The sequence below is a fragment of the Oratosquilla oratoria genome, chromosome 5 (assembly GCF_046742065.1).
Source record: "Oratosquilla oratoria isolate Oo_2021 chromosome 5, ASM4674206v1, whole genome shotgun sequence".
Classification (NCBI taxonomy): domain Eukaryota; kingdom Metazoa; phylum Arthropoda; class Malacostraca; order Stomatopoda; family Squillidae; genus Oratosquilla; species Oratosquilla oratoria.
The window spans coordinates 69286460-69307547 of NC_134781.1; the positions used below are offsets into that span (position 1 = coordinate 69286460).

At 37.1% G+C, this 21088-nt stretch overlaps 1 protein-coding gene across 6 annotated transcripts in view; it reads left to right on the forward strand.

The window, feature by feature from the left end:
- The first annotated feature begins 1470 nt into the window (after positions 1 to 1470).
- The window catches only part of LOC143025529 (putative polypeptide N-acetylgalactosaminyltransferase 10), a 31281-nt gene continuing 11663 nt past the window's right edge, over positions 1471 to 21088 (forward strand). For 2 of the 6 annotated variants that reach the window (XM_076185333.1, XM_076185339.1), the window contains exons 1-6: positions 1471 to 1530; positions 4324 to 4559; positions 11173 to 11405; positions 12794 to 12960; positions 13403 to 13591; positions 18808 to 18985. In XM_076185333.1, the coding sequence (XP_076041448.1) occupies positions 4341 to 4559; positions 11173 to 11405; positions 12794 to 12960; positions 13403 to 13591; positions 18808 to 18985 (986 nt within the window). In that variant the 5' untranslated portion in view covers positions 1471 to 1530; positions 4324 to 4340. Of the gene's footprint in view, positions 1591 to 2109; positions 2269 to 2709; positions 4206 to 4323; positions 4560 to 11172; positions 11406 to 12793; positions 12961 to 13402; positions 13592 to 18807; positions 18986 to 21088 lie in introns of those variants that run through there. The other 4 variants (XM_076185334.1, XM_076185337.1, XM_076185335.1 and 1 more) reach the window with 4 other exon arrangements.

Here is a 21088-nt window from a genome sequence, read left to right on the forward strand (position 1 = left end):
CTTTGTGAACATTTTGCCCGCGGACGTTTGGGCCAGCATTCTCAACCTTTCCCAGTGTTCAATTTCCCTTCTCCTCCTCCTCCTCCTCTTCCTTCCCCCCTACTTCTTTTCTCTCCCCGTTCCCTCCTTTCCCCTTATTTAATCTCAATCATATGTATCTCAACTTGTACTTGAAAAACTGTAATAAGCGAAACGTCGTACAAATAAAGGCTCCGTCCTCATATGGTGTTTAACTCGTTAGATAATTTTATAGATGGAGATGACCGGTAGTAATGGACATGGAACTGCCTAGTGTAGGCCTTATGGTCTCTTGTAGAGAAATGAGGAGGTGAGGAGGAGAGCGGGAATGGAAAGGGAGTTGGGAGATAGGGTTGATGAAAGCGTATTGGGATGGTTTGGACACGTGAAAAGAATGAGTAAAGAAAGATTAGTAAAAGGTGTGGGAAGTGAACATGAGGGGGCGACCAAGGATGAGATGTATGAATGTGGTAAAAGGGGCGTTGGGAAAGAGGGGAGAAAACAGAAGATAGAGGTGAGTGGAGAATGGTTGTGTATAGATGATGCTGTGATGCATGGAAGTGGGTGGGGGATAGGGGTGAGGGAGTATGTGTGAAAGATATTTTGACGCAGCCCGAAGGGATTTCTCCCTGTCTTCTCTTTTTCTGCATGAGGGGACGGAGAGGGGGGGGGGGTCGCCGATTAAATGAAGCGTCCTTGCTGTAAATGTGTTGTGTCTTGCTGCATTGCTTCTGACCACCCAGGGCAGTGGGTGAGATGCAGGGATAACCCGTCATCTGGGAGGAGCCAAGAAAGGGGGAAAAGGCTGGGTGAATGGGAGAGCAGTATGTGGGGATGAAATCGATGGGAGTGGATTTATGCTTCTGACTTTGGCTACCTCTCTTGTAAGGGGGAAAAAGCCGTTGGTATTTGTATGTATGTATGTATTTTCTTCCACACTACGGTGTATTGAATGTATATTTCATGTAGTCGATTAGGGATTTTGTGACGTCTGAAGACCAAGTCACAAAGCATTTTGTTTGGGTGTATCTTCACTCAAAAAATAATGCTTATCACTTTTTTAACTTCTACTATCCCTCCGTTCTGATACCTGTCATATATTATGTATCAACTGGATTTTTCGATGCAATACTCTTTTGCAGGATAGAAACAGTATTGTACTTGCTGGCGTGCATATGCTTTTTTCCAGAACACATGCATGTAACTTCGTGTCAATAACCCGATAAATAAATACATCTTATTTTCTTTTTATGACGTAATAAATAAATAGTAATAAATAAATAATAGATCCTTTACTTTCACAAAAACACTATGTTATTTATATAATTGTTTTACTAACATCTTAGGAAAAGATGAATGACATATGATTATTACAATTTAATTTTTCTTTTTTTTTACATGTTGGGTTGAACTAGCATATTTTAAAGTAAACTAGCATAATTCCACTCTTCCCTTGACAACACTTTAGTTAGCAGACGGTTGCAGTGTTGACAAGACTGTGTAAACAAAAGGGTATGTCACACCCCCTGTAGGAAAAGACCTATACAAAACGAGTTAGAAAAAAGGGTGTAGGTGATGCCTGTTGATACTGCATACTTATTAGTTGTATAAACAGATGTGTTCTAGTGACCTTATATGTGTTAGTGTAGAAATTTACAATTTCACTGGTGCTAGTACAGCTGATTTTCGTACGCAGATAAAAAGACAACTCCATCCGTTCCGTTCCGATGAAACTGAAAGTTTTGGATTTGCATAGGCCCTTTCAATTGCCATTTTATCTTATTTCTTACTTCATCTCTTCTTGTCTATCTTCTTTTCTCATTGACATGTATATTTTTATTTTGTATGTGTATATGTTCTGATTCTCTGTCCTTATCTCGATTCTTAAATTCTTTTAAGATTTTTATTATGTATTTTATAAACAACTCAAAAAATAAGGCGCCGCAGAGATTGATAAGATAAGTAGGCCATAATAAATTCAGACTAAAAAGGGTTGGTCAAATTTTAATTTCTTAACATACGAGCGTACCCTTCGACATCGTGTTTATCACAGGCAGGATGGGGGAGGGGCCAAACCATGATAATGATAATTAATGCCTCGAATTTCAGCGACGAGAAACTCGCAACCCCACGGGCTAGTACAGTGGTCCGCGGGCCCCCTCAGAGATATCTCTGGGAACAAACACATCTGCCTGTGTTGCATTAGTGGGGGCTGGTTCTGTGCCCCTGGTTTATTATAGAAATAGGAAGGTAGTAGTGGATTATTGACAGTTTTCCTTATGTCAAAAAGTTGAGGAAATACAGTTGAAGTTAATCAAGAGAGGGAGATCTTGGGTCCAGAAAATTGAGTGCTAGCTCCTGGAGCTGCATTTCTAGGTAGAGATTAAGGTAATAATGGGATTTGAAGACCGTTCATCTTGAAGGACTACTGCATATAAGGCCCAATCATTGCTGATATCATTTTAGTATGTGCATATATATATTTGCAGAAAAAGCGCTGGTAAATAAGAAACGTAGTCCAAATGTTTTCGTCTATTTAAGACATCATCAAGGGAATACAGTAAAGGAGATACAGACAGTATATATACTACAGGAGTAAAAATATTGTAAGGAACACGGAAAGATGAATCACACAAGCCTGAGAAAATTACCCACAGTCCTCAGGCCACAGATGAACCAAATGTGCGGGCCATATAACATGTAACAATTTTCTTTGAAATAAAATGATCAAGCCTGTACATACCTAAGCTTAGATTGATATTTTTATCAAAAGTTTGTTTTATGTGGCTTGATTCAATGATGTTCCTTTCAGTAAGGGAATTACAAGATATTGATCAAAATGCCTATACAAAGACAGAAATGCCAGGGATGAATTGAGTAGCACATATCACCCACCCATGGCAATAAGTCACTGTTTGAAAGCTAGGCATAAATACTTATGTTGGAGCTTAGAATTTAAGATTGGAAAGCCTTTCACTCCTGTTCCTGGCTACCCTGACTCAAAAGACGTATACTGTGACATAGCCTTAGGTCTCTATTGGGTATAGGGACAGGTGACTGTAATGGTGATAGAAATGGCACAGTTATGCATAAACTTATTTTGATTTTTTTTTACTTATCTGTTGATTTATTTTTAAGTCTTAGAAAATTATTTTGCTATTCTCATCCTCAAGAGAGCTAGGCATAAATGCTTATGTTGGAGCTTAGAATTTAAGATTGGAAAGCCTTTGCTGACATCATAAATTGACTATAGCAGGAATTAAACCACAATCCATCTAGCTTCTTCCCTCTGGACACCAGTTTTGTAGTCCACTGCCCTACTACAGGGTGCAAAGGAAAAATGAAAAGGTGAAGTCATAGAGTTGTAAAGGAAAAAATAAAGAGGGTATCAGAGAAGAGGTATAGTAAAAGACAAAAGTGACCCAGCATTCTTCTTTGAACAGGGAAAGGACTCCAGTCATAAGGGAATGTTATGTGATGGACTGCATGGGTGTCTTTAAAGCCCCTAAGGTAGTGACTGCCTAAAACTTCTGCATTCAATACACTGTAGATAAATGAGCTTTGGCTCCTGGTAGCAGTGAAGGCTGAAATCCATTGAAAAAAAAAGAGATGGTTATTGTAAGAATTCATATTATAGTAGGGAATGTGGGTGGTCCTTGAATATATTGTTGGGATTGTCATTGGTTTTAATGGACGTATTCCTGCTAACACCAGGCAGTTTTATTCTGCAGGGGGAAACCTAAACTTCACAGATAGTTAAAGATGCTCAACTAACTTGTTTTGTCACTTTTGTGGATATTATTCTACCTTATGTCAGGCTGTGAGAAATCTCCATCCCTCACCAGCCAATTGTATGCCACAACATTCAACCTACTGATGAGTGTTTTTTTACGGATCTTGTTTTAACTAATGTTAAGTGAGTTTATTCATCTTGGAGAAATCTTCAGTCCTGAAATAATTAAAAATCTTAGTTAACCAGTCATTAGTTTTACCATGGTTTTTTGTATGTATTTATTCAGGCTAATGCTAGAAGATTTTACTCAGCTAGGGGAAGCATCTGCATTTCAAATGGTTAAAGGCTGCTGTATATTGATTAGCCCATTGAGGAATGTTGTTGCGTATATTGATTTTATTGTGAATTATATCAGATGACTTATTTGGCTAAGAGAAACTCACTCCTCAAACAGGTAAATAATCTAGATTGATCTGTTGAAAGGTTCAAGGTAATTGTGTTTATTTGATTGTATTTATATGAAAATATTTAGGCTAGATCTGTAGTTCTTATCAACTTCTATATCTTTTCAGGGATACGCAATGCCAAGATGAGATTAAGACGCAATGTGCGTTGGTGGGTAAAGAGCATTGCACTGGCTGGGTTTTTCTTGGCAGGGACTTACTGGACGGTGCGGCAAGCTTACCATGATGCTGGGGTACCTTTGGATACAAGACAGGCTCAAGAGAGTAACCTAGAGGACTCAGAACAGAATGCAGCCCCTCCAGTAGAAATTAATGAAAAGATAAAGGAAATAGTGCAAACTGAAGTAAGTCAATTCTATAGCCAGTTTAGTTCTTTGATAATACAATATACTTTACCTTCCTTGATCAGAATGAGATGAACATTATCCAAATTATGTCCCTGCACTGGAGTATTTACTTCATGGTAACATGCAGTCAATACATTAGAGACTGTTTTAGGATGCCACTATGGACCAGAGCCATATGTCATTCATCTATGTTAAAATAGAATTATTGTAAAAGAAGGATAAAATGCTTTTGTAATGTTGGTGCCCTCTTGCCCCACCTGTCTCTACCACTTCCTTTTCTGATCCCCCTGTGTTGGGAGTTGTGTCCTATGTGTACTGTAGAAGGTGACTAAATAGAATGGAATAAGGGGACTAGCAATCCCCAATGAGAAATTAAGGGATAAGAGGGTCTGCAAAGAGGACTCCAACCAGGACCCAGGTAATTTGGCCATTTACCTAGTTGTATTATATGGGAAGGGAGCTATGCTCGTGGTGACTCGTCTTTGTATCTTTCAGCATCAAGTTTTTTCTTAAAATCTTGAATAGTGTTTGCACACACTGTGTCTTTATCTAAATTATTCCAGGTATCCAGCACTCTGTTTGGGAAACTTTTTTTTCAGATCTCTTCTATAGTTATTATTTTTGAGTTTCTTTTCATGTCCTTTTGCTTTTCCATTGTCCCATTTTAGTAAATCATTCCTATCAAGGATTTCCATTCCTTTCATGATTCTATAGATAGTCAGTAGATCTCTTTCTCTTCTCTGCTCCAGTGTTGGTAGTTCCAATTTGGATAATCTTTGTATGTTAATTTGGAAAGATCTGGTGCCAACTTTGTTGTTGCTCTCTGTATTCTTTCTAATTTCTTTATGTTCTTTTTAGCACTGGGTGTCCATAGTGTTGCTGCATATTCCAATTTTGGTCTTATTAATGTTACTAATATTTTTTTTAATAATTTCTTCATCCAAATAGTCAAATACCACTTTCATTGACCTTAATAGGTTGAAGGTTTCTCCGACTATCTTGTTGATATGTTTGTCTGGTGTCATGTCTTTGCTGATTATTACTCCAAGGTCTCTTTCCGAGTTCACTTTTTTTTACTTCTTCCTCAATTTTTTGATATTCTGTTTTTACTTTTTCCAAACTCCATTATACTACATTTCTTGATATTGAAGTTCACTTCCTACTTTTGAGTTCATTTCCAGATTTTGTCCAGGTCTGACTGTAATGATTCACAGTCCTCCTCTGTTCTTACTTTCTTTAGAATTTTTGCGTCATCTGCGAAGAAATTCATTTAACACTCTACTCCTTCATCTATGTCATTTATATATATGGTAAACATGATTGGAACCAGCACCGAACCTTGTGGGACACCTCTTATCATTTCATCCCATTTCGAATATTTATCTCTAATTACTACCTTCATTTTTCTGCCAGTCAGGAAGTCTTCCATCCACTCCAATAATTTTCCTCTGATGCCACCTATTGATTCTATTTTTCTTATTAATTTCTTGTGTGGTACCTTATCAAATGGTTTTTGTATGTCTAGATAGGCACAGTCTGCCCATCCATTCCTCTCTTGTATTATTTCTATTAGTCTCGAATAGAACCAGATCAGGTTGTACATGATCTTCCTTGTCTAAATCCAAATAGTTTTTTCTTCCAGATGTTTAACCCTTCTACTTTTGATAACTTTTCACATATTTTTGCTACTGTGCTTGTTAGGGAGACCGGTCTGTAGTTAGTTGGATTTTCCTTGTTTCCTCCTTTATATATTGGTACAGTATTTGTATTTTTCCAGTCTTGTGGTACCTTTCGTTCTTTGAGTGAGCATTTGAATATATTTCATATTTTATCTATTAACTCCTCTATGCATTTTTTCAGTATCCAGTGTATAATTCCATCCAGACCATGCGATTTTCTGACATCAAGGTTTTTTATTTGGTCGCTGATTTCCTTCTGTGTTAGTTATTTCCTTCATTGGGGGATTTCTGTCTCTCTATTCTCTCACAGTTAGGTGAGTTCTCAATTGTGAATACAGATTTGAAATGATTGCTCATAATTTCTGCCATTTCTTGTTCTTCTGTACAGGTAGTCGTCGACTTACGACCGAGTTTGGTTCCGACAGACAGGTCGTAAGTCGATCTGGACGCATGTCGGACTTTGTATATATACAGTATATATTACCCTTTAAATATTATTTTTGTTACTGTATACATGTATATTCTATATTATATTTAGCATACTGAAATAATCTTAGCATCTTTGAACTATGTTGTATAGTATTTTTTAAACCTTTTTTTTTTTTTTTAATTTTATCTGATTTTCTTTGAGAAACGTAGCATACTGAATAAAATCCTATCATCTTTGCCCTATGATATTTAATACTGTATTTTTTAACATTTTTATTATTCTATCATCAGACTTTCTTTAGGAAACGTATGCATACTGAATAAAATCTTATCATCTTTGAGCTACGTTGTTAAATTATCATTATTCTTTTTATAATTGTCGTTAGGAAACGTAGCCTAGGCCTATGCATACTGAATAAAGTCCTGTCATCTTTGACCTACTAATACTTTTTTGTTAGTTAAATTAGAATCATTGTACTGTATAATTTACATCTTATTAATTGCAAAACATTAAAAATACTAAATGCAAGGCAAAATTAGGAAAAAAATTATTTCAAAACACATTCTTTTCGTTTACGTACTGTACTGAAAATATTGTTATCGACAACAGACTAGGCTTAAACAAAGTTTACCGTTACATTTAATTAATTACAAAACATAAAAATACATAATGCAAGGCAAAATTAGGAAAAAAATATTTCAAAACATTCTTTTTGTTTACGTACTGTACCGAAAATATTGCAAAACATAAAAATACAAAATGCTGTACCGAACATATTGTTATCGACAACAGACTAGGCATAAAAAGTTTTACTGTTACATTTTATTAATTGCAAAACATATTAAAATATAAAATCCAAGGCAAAATTGAGGTCCTCTCTTACATATACCAAGGCTCTTTTCCCCCTTACCAGGGGGGGTAGCCAAAAAGGACAAGGCACAAAAACATTCCCACCCATCTCACCCCCGAAAACACTCCACACCCCTCCACCCTCCCTCCCATCTTAGCACCTCCTTAGATCCTCTCTTAGTCTTTTAAAATTATTGACACTGTAGAATGTGATAACTGAAGTTCACGTGCTATCACATTAACTTTCTTCCCTCCTTCATAATGTTTTATCACTTTCATTTTCGTGTCAAGATCAATAACCTTTCTTTGTTTCTTGGCAGGCTTGGAAATATCGAAAGATAATTTTCTTTTAGACATCTTCATGGGGGTTTGAAGAACAAAAAAATTAAAGATATAATCCTTGTCATGAATGAAGTCAGAAATACCACATGCTCCTGAATGAGAGGGAAGCTGACGCTGCCGGTAACCTGCCAAAACTATCGTACTCGCGTCTCGCAGCATGCAAAGTAATTGTACTGCACTGCCAGGCATAACATTGCAATTCTATTACTCTATTAAATGTTAAATATTATTGCACTATCTCGTGGTCGTAAAGTCGATCAGTCATAAGTCGCATAGGTCGTAAGTCGACGACTACCTGTATATTCATAATTTCCCTGGTGCAGTTTTTCTATTTCTTGTTTGTTTTCTGGTTTACCTGTAAAATAGTTTAGGTTGTTCCTTGCATTTTTCTATTATTTCTTTTTCATAATTTCTCTTTTCATCCCTGTGTATTTTTACATAGTCGTTTCTTAGTTTGATGTATGTTTGCCAATTGCTCGTTTTTTGTCTTTTTTCAATTTTTTCCAAGCTTTGTCTCTTTTATCCTTAGCTTCACTACATTTTTTGTTGTACCAGTTTTTTATGTATACTCTTTCTTGCTTTTGTTGTGGTACATATATTTGTTCACTCCCTCATTATGAAATTCTTTTAGTATATTCCATTTGTCTTCCATCCTCGTTTCTTCCTTTAGGAATTTTTCCCAGTTTGTGTTACAAAAGAATTTTTTAAGTTTCTCAAAATTCGTTTTGTTATACATTGGTCTTCCTATTCTATGTTTCTCATTTCTTCTTAGGTGTGTTTGCTCTTTTAGTTCAAATTCTATTAGTACATGGTTACTCTTCCCTATTGGTGTTTTGTAATCTATTCTGTCCACAATTTCAGGTTCTGACATAAGTATTAAATCCAGTCTCGATGGTTCCTCATTGTTTCTGTATCTGGTATTTTCCTTTATCCACTGAGTCATTGTGTATTCAATGGTCATATCGAGCAGCATGTTGCCCCAGATGTCTTCTCCACCCTTTACTGTCATTTCTTCCCAACATATTTCTTTTGAATTAAAATCACCCATAATCACTATATTTCCTCTCTCCTTCAGTATATGTCAATTCATACTTTGTATCTTCCAACAGTTTGGAATTATCGCTTTCTGTCCAGGATTGTGTTTTGGGTGGCACATACACTACTACAAATTTTCTACTTTTCATGTGATTGCTTTCAACTTTTATCATAATTGATTCTACATTGTTTTTTCCTTCTGTTATCTTTGTCACATTTAAGTCTTTCCTAGTCAAAAATAATACTCCCCCACCCTGTTTTTCCTTTCTATTCTTCGTCCAACAGTTGTGTAGACTTTGTCCCACAGTATTTGGTAGTAGAGTACTTTTTAATTTAGTTTCTACTATTCCTATTATTTCTGTTTTTTCTAATGCCAGATAATCATTTAATTCATTCAGTCCTGAAATCATTCCATCTATGTTGGTATAGGCTAACTTTAATCTTTTTTCTTTCTTGTCTTTTTCTGTCTGCTTTGTTTCCTTTTTCCATTTTTATAATTTTCTCAGCCTCAGGTCCACCACTTTCCCCAAGAAATAATTCTTTTCAATCTCAGTTCTTTTTTATTTTTTTTCATTTGCTTCATTTGTAAGTTCCTTTTCTTTTCTTTTTCTTCATTGTGAAGATGAAAGCAAAAGGGATGAGATTGGTAGTATGTTTGTAAGAAGAAAGATTGATTTGTTAGTACTGAGAGAAATGAAATTGAGGGGAAGGGGAGCATTGGAATTTAGAAATGTGATGGATAGGGTAGCATGAGTGACAAGAGGGGAATAGACAAAAGGAGTAGTAATGTTGGGAAGCAATGAGATAGGTAAGTGTGTTGTGGAGAGAAGTGCCATTGAAGATGATGTGGGCAAAGGTAAGATTGGGATGGGAGATATAGGCAGTGGTGGGATTCAATGGGTTCACTCTGGTTTGTGTGAACTGGTTACTGTGGGGATTTTAAAGTGAAGGTTTAAAGTTTGGGAAATATCATTTGGAAAAGACATACAGATCAAATTATGTCTAGATTTGTGGGTGATTTTGGCCAACCTAAGAATAACCATTCAATTGATAATTCCATAGACAACTCTTCAGCTAGAGTAGATGTTTCTAGTAATCCAGTGTTGGATTCACGTGTGACTGAAGATAATACTAATGTTGAACCTCCAAGAGAAGACCTTGTGAGTAATAACCGATATTGTTCAGTATAGGTTGGATTTGTAACTATAAGTTATGTGTTTATTAAAAGGGGAGAAATGTAGTGTTTAGTGACACTGCTGTGACTGGGTGAATCATGTTGTCATGGTCACATAAGATTTTTTTTTTTTTTTTTTTTTCTATAGAGATTCCATCCGAGTGGTCATAGTCAATATAAGCTAAGGGCCTATCTGATGTTATTAATCACTCTCCATTAATCCCATAGACTTAATACAAGTATTGTACTTCTGTTTCATTATGGGAATATTTGAGGACTGATGAAAAATAATATCATGGTTGTATATTGTTTATTGTTAATTCTGTAGACCAAAAAAGAATGGGATGTAAAATGGGAGAACCAATATCTGTGACATTTTAATCCATTACTGGATACATTCATTTGTAGAGTGCTTATGGTCCTTGTAGTGAGAAAAGTGAGGAGGTAAGGGAGGTGTTTTGGGTTTATATAAATGGATTTGTAGAGTTTTGGAAGAAATATAAATGTAGTAGTGTTGGGGAGATATTGTTAGAGAAGTTGAACCAATATATGGAGTAGTAAGGAGGTATAGGATGGCTGGAAAAATTATTGCAAAGGCATTGGAGATATATTTTGAAAAGGAAATGATGATAGCAAACACAGTGTTTAAGAAGAAAGGCAAACATAAGTATATGTAGACTAGGATGGTTGGTGGGAAGTTAGTTGAAAGGCCATTAATGGACTATGTAGTGGTGTCCAAAAGGAGCATTGGATTGATTATAGACATAAGTGTGTTCAGTGGAGAAGGCAGTTGATTGTTTGATTATTGTAGATCATTGTCTTGTGGGAGGGATAGAATGAACATAAAGTGGAGATGGAAGAAAAGGGAGGGAGGTAGGGTGGTGTTGAAGGTGATCAAATTGCCTGGGATAATGTTCACAATTTGAATTAATAAATGTTGATTCACTCTACCAAGAATTACCAGTGCCTTTTTGAAGCCATTGAGCTTCTCTTTAAGTTAATTACATACTTTGCTTTACATGGTATCACTAATCCTCTAAGTTTGTAAAATTTCAGTATATAATTGTATGGATTTCTTATTACTGCTTATTAATTCCACAGGTACCATCTTTCACAAAACTACCGGAACCTGAAAGTTACAAAGACTGGAATGATTATTTGTTAATAGAGGCCGAGAAGAAACGCAAAGGTCCTGGTGAAAATGGACAGGCTTATTACCTTCCTTCAGGACATGATCAGGAAAAGGATCAACTCTATAAAGTTAATGGTTTTAATGCTAGAGCTTCAGATAATATAGCTTTAAACCGCTCGCTTCAGGATCTTAGACATCCCAAGTATGTGATAAAGTTTTTCATTGCTGATTGTTGGTATTGATAAAGCCAGTGCATTAGATTCATTAATCAAATTTTAATTCATCTTACTGCTACATATGTATTAATTTACCTAGAACAGGGACCAGTGACAGGTATCTGCATGCGTGGTCCTGCAAGATGGACAGTGAAGTTGCCTGTTTTCAAAACTTGTCAACCTCCCTACCTTCATGAGGAGGTGCCCTGAGAGGCTAACACTCAGTCTCTGGATTGGGCCTAAGATCTCTCCTGTATTGTCTTTAACTGTATTTCTTACACTTTTTCACACACAAAGAGCTGGCATTGATAGCTAGTTGAATAGAATGCTACAGAGGTGTTTATTACCATATTTAGTGCAACCATCTGTAGTATGCTTCCTTCCACTTCCCCACATAGTCAGTTGATGTATTGGTTACATACTGTACAACACTATTATAAACATCTGTACAAAATATTTTCATGACTCATAATTGTTGCCATGATCTTCCCTGACTGAAAACTTGCAGCTCCACAGTTGTTGGCAGTGGCCTTCAGGCCCTCCAATAAATTTCTCAGGGAAGAAGCTGTGGACTGTTGTTTGTGTTGTATTAGCATTTGCCTAGTTGTATCATACAGGAAGGGAGCTATGCTCGTGGTGACCCGTCTTTGTATCTTTCAGCATCAATTTTTTTCTTAAAATCTTGAATAGTGTTTGCACACACTGTTTCTTTATCTAGATTATTCCAGGTATCCAGCACTCTGTATGGAAAGCTATTCTTTTTCAGATCTCTTCTATAGTTATCTTTTTTGAGTTTCTTTTCATGTTCTCTTGTTTTTCCTTTGTCCCATTTTAGTAAATCATTCCTATCAAGGATTTCCATTCCTTTCATGATTCTATAGATAGTCAGTAGATCTCCTCTTTCTCTTCTCTGCTCCAGTGTTGGTAGTTCCAATTTGGATAATTTTTGTTCGTATGTATTTATCTAGTTGTACCTAGTTGTATTATACAGGAAGGGGAGCTATGCTCGTGGTGACCCGTTTTTGTATCTCACAAGATCAAGTTTGTTTTTAAATTCTTGTATTGTGTTTGCACACACTATTTCTTCATGCTAGTTGTATTTACCTAGTTGTGGGGCTGTTTCTGTGTCTCTGGCTGATAGTAATAGAAGGAAGGGGCCAATCATTGGCTGTCAGTTTTCCCCTATGTGTTTCACTTTGTTGGCCTCACAAAGTATATTTTTTCATATGATTTGTTTTACTTCATTGCTAGTGGTCAGAGAATTTTAGATTAAGGCAATAGACAGATAGAGAAGGGTCAAAGGATATTACTAAAGATATGAAGTTAGTTACTCTATAGTTCTATATGGTACTAATATTTTGGAATATTACTTCAGGTGTGCAAAGAAGGTTTATTTAGCAGATCTACCAACTGCATCTGTGGTAGTTCCCTTTCACAATGAGCACTGGTCAACTCTTTTGCGTACAGCCGTTTCTGCTATCAACCGTGCACCAGACAAGTTACTTGTTGAAGTGCTTTTGGTGGATGATGCTAGTACAAAAGGTAGTTTTGTGTATTTTGATTATTTTTTCTAGTAGCATAGTAATGTGCATTTGAAAGTTTTGGTTAACAGAATATATAGAATGAATTATCATTAGAGTAGTAGGATATAGATAAAGACATGGTGTGATATTATTAAATTATACAATTACATCATTGTGTTTATGAAAGCAACTTCACATATGAAATCACACTGAAGTGTCTTGTACCATGTTATGATATTGAAGTTTTAGAAGAATTATTGATAAAAGACTAGACAACTTTGTCAAAGGAACCCCCCCCCCCAAGCTTTGATATAGTATGATCACAGAATATGTTATACAGCATAATCCATTGCGTTGAATGTGATTTGATAATTTTGTTATATTAAAATCTCTCAACAGATTTTAATGCATAAAGCATATTTTCTAAATCACTAATGAATTGTTACTTTTGTCTTTCAAAGATTTCTTGAAAGGCAAACTAGACGAGTATGTCAAAGAAAACCTTCCCAAAGTACAAGTGATTCACCTGAAGAAGAGGTCTGGACTGATTCGTGCTCGTCTGGCTGGTGCCAAGATGGCGAAAGGAGATGTTATAATCTTCCTAGACTCTCATACTGAATGCACAACCAACTGGCTTCCTCCACTCTTAGGTAAAATTCAATTTGATGTTCTCGGCATTAATTCTTCAGAAATGATGGCAAGGATTTATGGAGTATCTAACAGTGATGTTTCTACAAATATTCATTTAGTGAAGATAGGGTACTGAAGTATGCTTTACACCATGGACCTTTTCATAGATGAATGGGATGAATGAACCTAGTATGGTCAGGATGTAATAATCTTTATGAATGACAGAGCAAGTTTGAGATGAGTGTGTAGATTGAGGCCACAATCTTTTCCATGAAAGGGGTATATCAGGGATGAACTGACATTACTGATGGGAAAGAAATGTGCAATTGTCTTTTGGTTTAAAATAGGAAAGATTGTAAAGAATTAGTGAGATGGGAATGAAAGGTTGTTAATATTTCTTTCCCCCCATGCTCCTTTGCTTTGTGGTAAATGGTGTATAGGTTGAAAGAAAAATAAATTAACACAGGTATTATTTTTACAGGTAGAAGGGGTTATTACTTATGATTCATTTGTCTAGTATAGAGTGTGTGATACTATAAATAAATATATGATACTTCAAGGGATGTAAACTTTCCCTCAGGAAGCAAGAGCAGAGGCTACTACTACTTAGTATTTCATCCTAATTGAATTGAGTTCAGCCTCAGTGGTCCACTGGCCTATCCCATGGGGGACAATACAGCCTTTGTATCATACCACGGCTAAATCCAGCTTGGTAAGGTTGAATGTATGGTGAGAAGTGCATGAGAAGATTTAGGCATGTTGGAATGGCTGTGGTTGTGAATGTAGTCTGAAACCAGTGTAATCAGCTAGACCTTACTGACTAGGTGCTAGTGCTGAAATGCAACACTGGTCTGTTGCACCTGTACTGTATGCCATTGCAGAGAGGGGTTGGGAAACCACAAAAGTATGACTTCAACAATTGTGGTGTGGCACTTACTTAGGGGTTGAACCCAGGCTCCCCATATCTGAGGCAAAAACACTACCCACTGTTCCATGCAGGTTCCCTTATACTAATTAGTGGTTCACAAATATCTGCTCAATCTTAAATAGCACTTCCTGCATTATGAATTATATTTTATTCAACTGTGAATTGTTGATAATTATGGAAGACCTAGAGATTTTGGGATATGTTGAATTTTTGTGAGTTTTCCCACATTTCATAGTGAAGTGTTTTGGGATTTGTACTTGTATAAGGAAGTAGTGAACTCTTAAGTCATGCCATTCATATTCTTGTATATTTAGAATATGCAGCTTTGTTTGATGTCATTATCTTACAATACTGGTATTCAAAACATGTAGAAAGCTTGCCTTGTGAAGTCAAATTAGAGATGCTGCATTTGCATTATGAACAGTACAGTATCGTCAGTAGTGATCGTTGCATAGTAGCAGAAGTGACAGTCTCGTAATATGGCAGAAATATCCCTTCACACCTTTACATTATGCCATGTAGAGAATGTACACTTATATGTAGCAAATAACCATGCTTCTTTTTAATCAGGTATACTTTGGTACACATTTATAGATATGTGTATCATACTCATATTGATGTTGAACTCATTGGCACAGAAATGCCTCTTTGCATATTTCATTCTTGCCAGTGCCAGAAGATTTTATCCAACTGAATAAGTGAAGACTATTTCAATTAACCCTAAAGGAATGATGATACCTGATATAGACTGATTTGGTTAATGCCCCGAAAACTTTGTTTAGAGGAGCAGGCATTGTGATACCAAAAGTGTTAAAAATCATCTCTGTTAACTGCTTTGGTATGTTGATGCTCCTTATATATTTCATTTAGCAAAGATCAGATACATTCAGTTTCAGATTGGAAGATTTGGAAAAGAATGTGCTAGAAGGAGAAACCAATGGAATGTCTGATCATGATGTGGTAGATGGGAGATTGAGAGTAAATGTAAAGTGGAGAAATAAGAGAGGGGAAGGAGCCAGAGAGATGTTGAAAGTAAATTAAATGACATGGAGAAAGAGGATGATTACCAGGCAAAACTGAAAAATGTATGGAATATAGTGAAAGAAAAGAGAAGTGTGAGTAAATCAATCAGTCCATCATTTTGTTGACTCTTGGTTTCTTGCAGAAGACCTACAGCCTCTGGGGGGTGACCATAAGTCACTCAAGGAAGATGTATTTTGTTGTTGTCAAGGGATTGTTAGTGTTGGACAGTGGTGTGTTCTGTGTTTCTTGTGTGGTGGTGGTTGTTGTTGTTCCCTAGACTGTGTGGCCTAACAGTCCTATCTCCCTGAGGAATGCCATGGCTGGAGTGGTTTTTTCCCAAAAATCCTTTATAGGGTGTATATTATATTGTTGGTGTGCATGATTTTGTACAATGCAGTCTTTCATAATGTGTTGTATAGTATGGAGTGAAGTGTTACATGATAGGCAGTTGTCTGTAATGCTGTCATCCAGCTTTGTCTGGGAGCAGCATTGGTAATCTGGGTGAGTACCACGACCCTTTTTACAACAATGCACCTTCTATGTGGTGGTTGCATTTGGGGCAGTTTGAATTTGTGGCCAGGCCTATTCTGTGGTGGTAATGTTTTAATGCTGGAGGGTGTCCTGAGTGCAGGTGTGCCAGTGTGGTTCTTATCAGGTGTGGGAGGGTTGTTTCAGTGGAGGTTATGTCTGTGGCTTGTTGAAGTATTAAGTTTGGTAGTCAGGGCTTGTTTAGTGATCTGAGTGTGTATGATTTTGTGTAGTATAGGTGGTAGGTTGTTATAGACATTTGAGTAGAATGCTGCTGATGCAGCTTTTTGTTATATTCTATTGGTGGTGCTTGTGAAATGTAATGTGAAGGGTGTGTGATGTTTAGGGTTTTGGCATAGAATTGTGTTCTTGTCATTGTCATGTGATGTCCTATAGGGGTTTTGGTTTCTGTATGCAGGTGTCTAATAGGGGTGGTTTTGGTACATCCTGTCATTCCTCAGTGCTTCATTCTGTAAAGTTTGTAAATTGCTGATCCTGTAAAGTTTGTCTTGCTGATTGATGGGAATCATGCTGTAGAGGCCTAGTAGAGTGTGGTTCTTATGAATTGCTTATAGATGGTTATTAGAGTTTCTTTCTGTTGTCCAAAGTCAGGGCGTGCAGTTTTGCTGTCATGTCTTTTATATGTAGGTTGAAAGTCACGAGTATCAGCTGTGATGCCTAGAATTTTTTTCTAGTGAAAGTATTTGGCCATTTAATTTTATTATAGGGTGTTATTTTTTCATTGTTGTCTGATGTGAGTAATAACACTGATGATTTCTAGGTTGAAGCTTTCATTCTGTTATTTTTCAGCTATAGTTGCATTTTGTACCAATAGGTTTGGGTGTTTCTTGGTGCAATTTTGTATTTACTGTGTTGGATCATTATTAACGGATAATCTCCATGTATTTACCCAGTTGTATTTTACAGGAAGAGAGCTATGCTTGTAGTGACAAGCTATTGTATCTTTCAGCATCCAGTTTGATCTTAAATTCTATTATCATTTTTGCACTCACTGAGAGAACATGTCGTTTAGTTCTGTATTGTATTAGTGTAGAACTTTCTATGTCATTGGCCAAAAGTAATAAGGGGTAGGGGAATAGTTGCTGGTTGTCAGCACTCCATGTTTAAAAAAGTTAAGAAATACAGTTGAAGTTGATAGAGAAAGATCTTGGGCCCAGTCTGGAGTTGTCAAGAGTTTTTACGAGAGTAGTAGAGTGTATGTCAGAATTAGAAATGGAGAGAGTGAGTGGTTTGAGGTAAAGTTGGGACTTCGTCTGAGATGTGTTATGTTGCCCTAGCTGTTCAATTTATACATGGATGGGGTGGTGCGAGAGGTAAATGCAAGGGTAGCGGGCCAGGGATTGGAGATATTTAAAGAAAATGGAGAAAAGTGGGAGATAAGCCAGCTGTTGTTTGCAGACGACACTGTGCTTGTAGCAGGATCAGAGGAGGGATTGAAGAAGTTAGTGACAGAGTTTGGGAAGGTGTGCAAAAGAAGGAAGTTGAAGATAAATGTGGGTAAAAGTAAGGTGATGAGATGTACGAGGGAAGAAAGTGGCAGCAGACTGGAAGTGAGTATTAAGGGAGAGAGACTGGAGGAAGTAGATAGTTTTGGGCGCAAATGTGGAAGGAAAGGGAGGAGTGGAAGTGGAGGTAGAGGTAGAATGTAGATTGAGAGAACCTAGTAAATGCCTTGGTGGATTAAAAGTGTAATGAAAAATAGACATTTGGAAATGGATGCTAAGAGGAGATTGTATGAAGGAGTGATTGCGCCAACAGCACTGTATGGGGCAGAAACGCGGAACATAAGAGAGGAAGAGAGAAGGAGTTTGAATGTGTTTGAGATGAGGTGTCTGAGAAGTATGATAGGGGTGACTAGGCTGGATAGGGTGAGAAATGAGAAGGTGAGGAGGAGAACAGGGGTGGAAAGGGAGTTGGGAGATAGGGTTGATGAAAGAGTATTAGGATGGTTTGGACACATGGAAAGAATGAGTGAAGAGAGACTAGTAAAAGAGGTATGGAAAGCAGATGTGGAAGGAGTGAACATGGGGGGTTGACCTAGGATGAGATGGATGGATAGGGTAAAAGGGGCTTTGGGAAAGAGGGGAATGTCTGTTGAGGAAGGATGGGAGAGGACAGAAGACGGGTGAATGGAGAATGGTTGTATATGGATGATGCTGTGATACATGAGGTGGAATGGGTGAGGGAGTATGTGTGAGAAATAATTTGATGCAGCCTGAAGGGATTTCTCCCTGGCTTCTTTTCTGCATGAAGGGACAGAGAGGGGGATTACTGATTTAATGAAGCAGCCTTGCTGTGGATGTGCTGTGTCTTGTGACACTGCTTCTGACCCAGGGCAGTGGGCGAGATGCAAAGATGACCCGTCATCCAGGAGGTGCCAAGATAAGAGGGAGGGAAGAGGGTAGAGGGGAGTGGAGTGTGATAGGGATGGAATGGGTGGGAGTGGGTTTTATGCCTTTGTTTTTTTGGCTACCTCCCTTGTAAGGGGGAAAAGAGCCTTTGGTATATGTTTGTATATATAAGATCAGACAGTAATCTTATTCAGCTAAAGGGTTATCATGTTGCTTATAAAGAAAGTTTTGTGGGTATGTAAGAGACCATGTCCAATGACAGATAGTTTTGATTATAAGAACTGAATGAATGATTCCAAATATAATTGTTTTGTTTTTCTATTTATCAAGATGATATTTCTTGTTTTTGTTTACTAAAATGTCTCATTTTTCTTTATATTTCCAGAACCCATAGCAAAAGATCCCAGAACATGTGTTTGCCCCTTCATTGATGTTATTGACTATGAAACATTTGCTTACCGGGCACAAGATGAAGGGGCCCGAGGGGCATTTGATTGGGAGTTCTTTTATAAGCGACTTCCTTTACTCCCTTCAGACAAAGAAAATATGCCTGAACCATTCAAGTGAGTAGGGGCAATAGACTAAGTTTTAGTGAATAGAATAAGTCTATTATCTAATACATACATACATACATATACCAAAGGCTTTTTCCCCCATACAAGGGAGGTAGCCAAAAAACAAAGGCATAAAAACCATTCCCACCCATTCCATCCCTAATACACTCCACTCCCCTCAACCCTCTAGTGAATAGAATAAGTCTATTATTTAATTATCTAATGGATTTCTATATTAAAACTGTAGTAGTTGCAAAATATCAGTTCATACTTAAACAATTACAGCCATTTGGTATTAGTATAGCAAGTAAAGTTCAATCTGTTTCTCCAGTTTTCTCTTGTACAAAATCTATGCTGTTTCAATCCATAAGCAAAGGTGCCTTTTTTCAGCTCTTTTGTTCTAATTTTCAGGTAGATTATTTCACTCAGATTCACTTTTTCTACCATTATGTCATATCTCACAACAACTATCACCTCAACACACAATTTGTCTTCTCTGTCTCTTCTCCAAGTGATGTATCTATGATTCCCCAGCTGTAAATCAACATTTTTGGGGGGAATTTGGTCTCTACTAAGCACAAAATGTCAGGCTCATTTTTCTCCAACCTGGCCGATAGTGTACCATCTACATTAACATAAGCTATTTTTAGTTTTCTTATAGTGTTCCAGTACAATATTACCCTCCTATATTTTTCAAAACCCTTTCCTCACTCTCTTGAGAACTCTCCAGAAAAACTGCTGTTTTATGTCTGTTCTCATTTTATTTTTGTCTTCATCTTCCTGTACAAGTTCCCGTGTCTTTGCTTGTTACTCTTTAATTGAAGAAGGTGAGGACCCTGTTCTAGGAGGCACATAGCTGCAGCTGAAGCTGGTACCTTTGCCTTATGCACATGGACTGTTGGGTCAGGTAACAGTCACTGCTGGGAATTGGAGAAGAGTGTGGGATATGAACCCACAAATAAGTGAATGCAAGACATAAGAACATAACATAAGAATGAAGGAGACTGCAAGAGACCATAAGGTCTACACTATTCCAATTCTTTTAAAAATTTTCTTCTGCTAACTCCAAAGACTTGCTGATTGCTTCATTTGCTATGGCTTGTAATTCGAAATACATTTTCATTAGACACGAGCCATTTCTTCTATACTTAACCTAATCATGTCAACAATCTGATCATTTGCATCTGAGTCATTTCACGTAATCATGGAGGTAATTTCCATAGCCTTTTTCTTCTCATGTTCCTTACATACCTTCTATGAAGTGATGTGGTCTTCCTGCCAGCCAAAAATTATGATATATATAATTTTATAAACTACATATATGACAAAATATTTTTTTTATATACAGTCACTATCCAAGTTACGACGTACGCAAGTTACGACCACCCGTACTTACGACCACATCTAGCAGATGCCTATTATGAGTTTACTGTACATGTCTGGCAGCACAGTGCATAAGATAGTTGTGGCAACCTGCATCGCGTATGGCAGTTATGGCAGAGATGGAAAAGTTGCTATACACATGGTTGGAAGATAATAGGCAAAGAAATGTGAGAGTGACGTTGCAAGCAGTGCAAAGTAAGGCTACAAGTTAATTTCACATGTTGAAAGAATGTGCAGGTGAAGAATACGCTTCACATGAGTGCTGGGTGGTTTCGTTGCTTTCGAGAGCGTTACCAGGTTCACCACGTGTTGTCGAAAGGTGAGGCTGCTAGCAGTGATGAGCCTGCAGCTAAGGTATTTGTGGAAGAGTTTGATAAATTATGGATGAAGGATATTTACGTACTTACGACCACGTCTAGCTGATGCCTATTATGAGTTTACTAATACGAATACACTATAATAAGTATTTTCTTTCTTTAACTTACCATATCATATTAACAACTAAGCAACTGAAAACAATACTCTATGCAACTGTAGGAGAGAAGCCAAATGCAGAGTATGGGATCCATTGTATTTAACGTTTTGCCCACCAGGGCTTCTTCAGAAATAACATAGTGGACAAACATCTGACTCCTTATATAACCCGAGCTTGCAGGGAGAAACGAACATGAAACTGGTGTTAAAAAAAAGTAGAGACTGAACAACTTCACACCAGGCTTAACCTCTTCC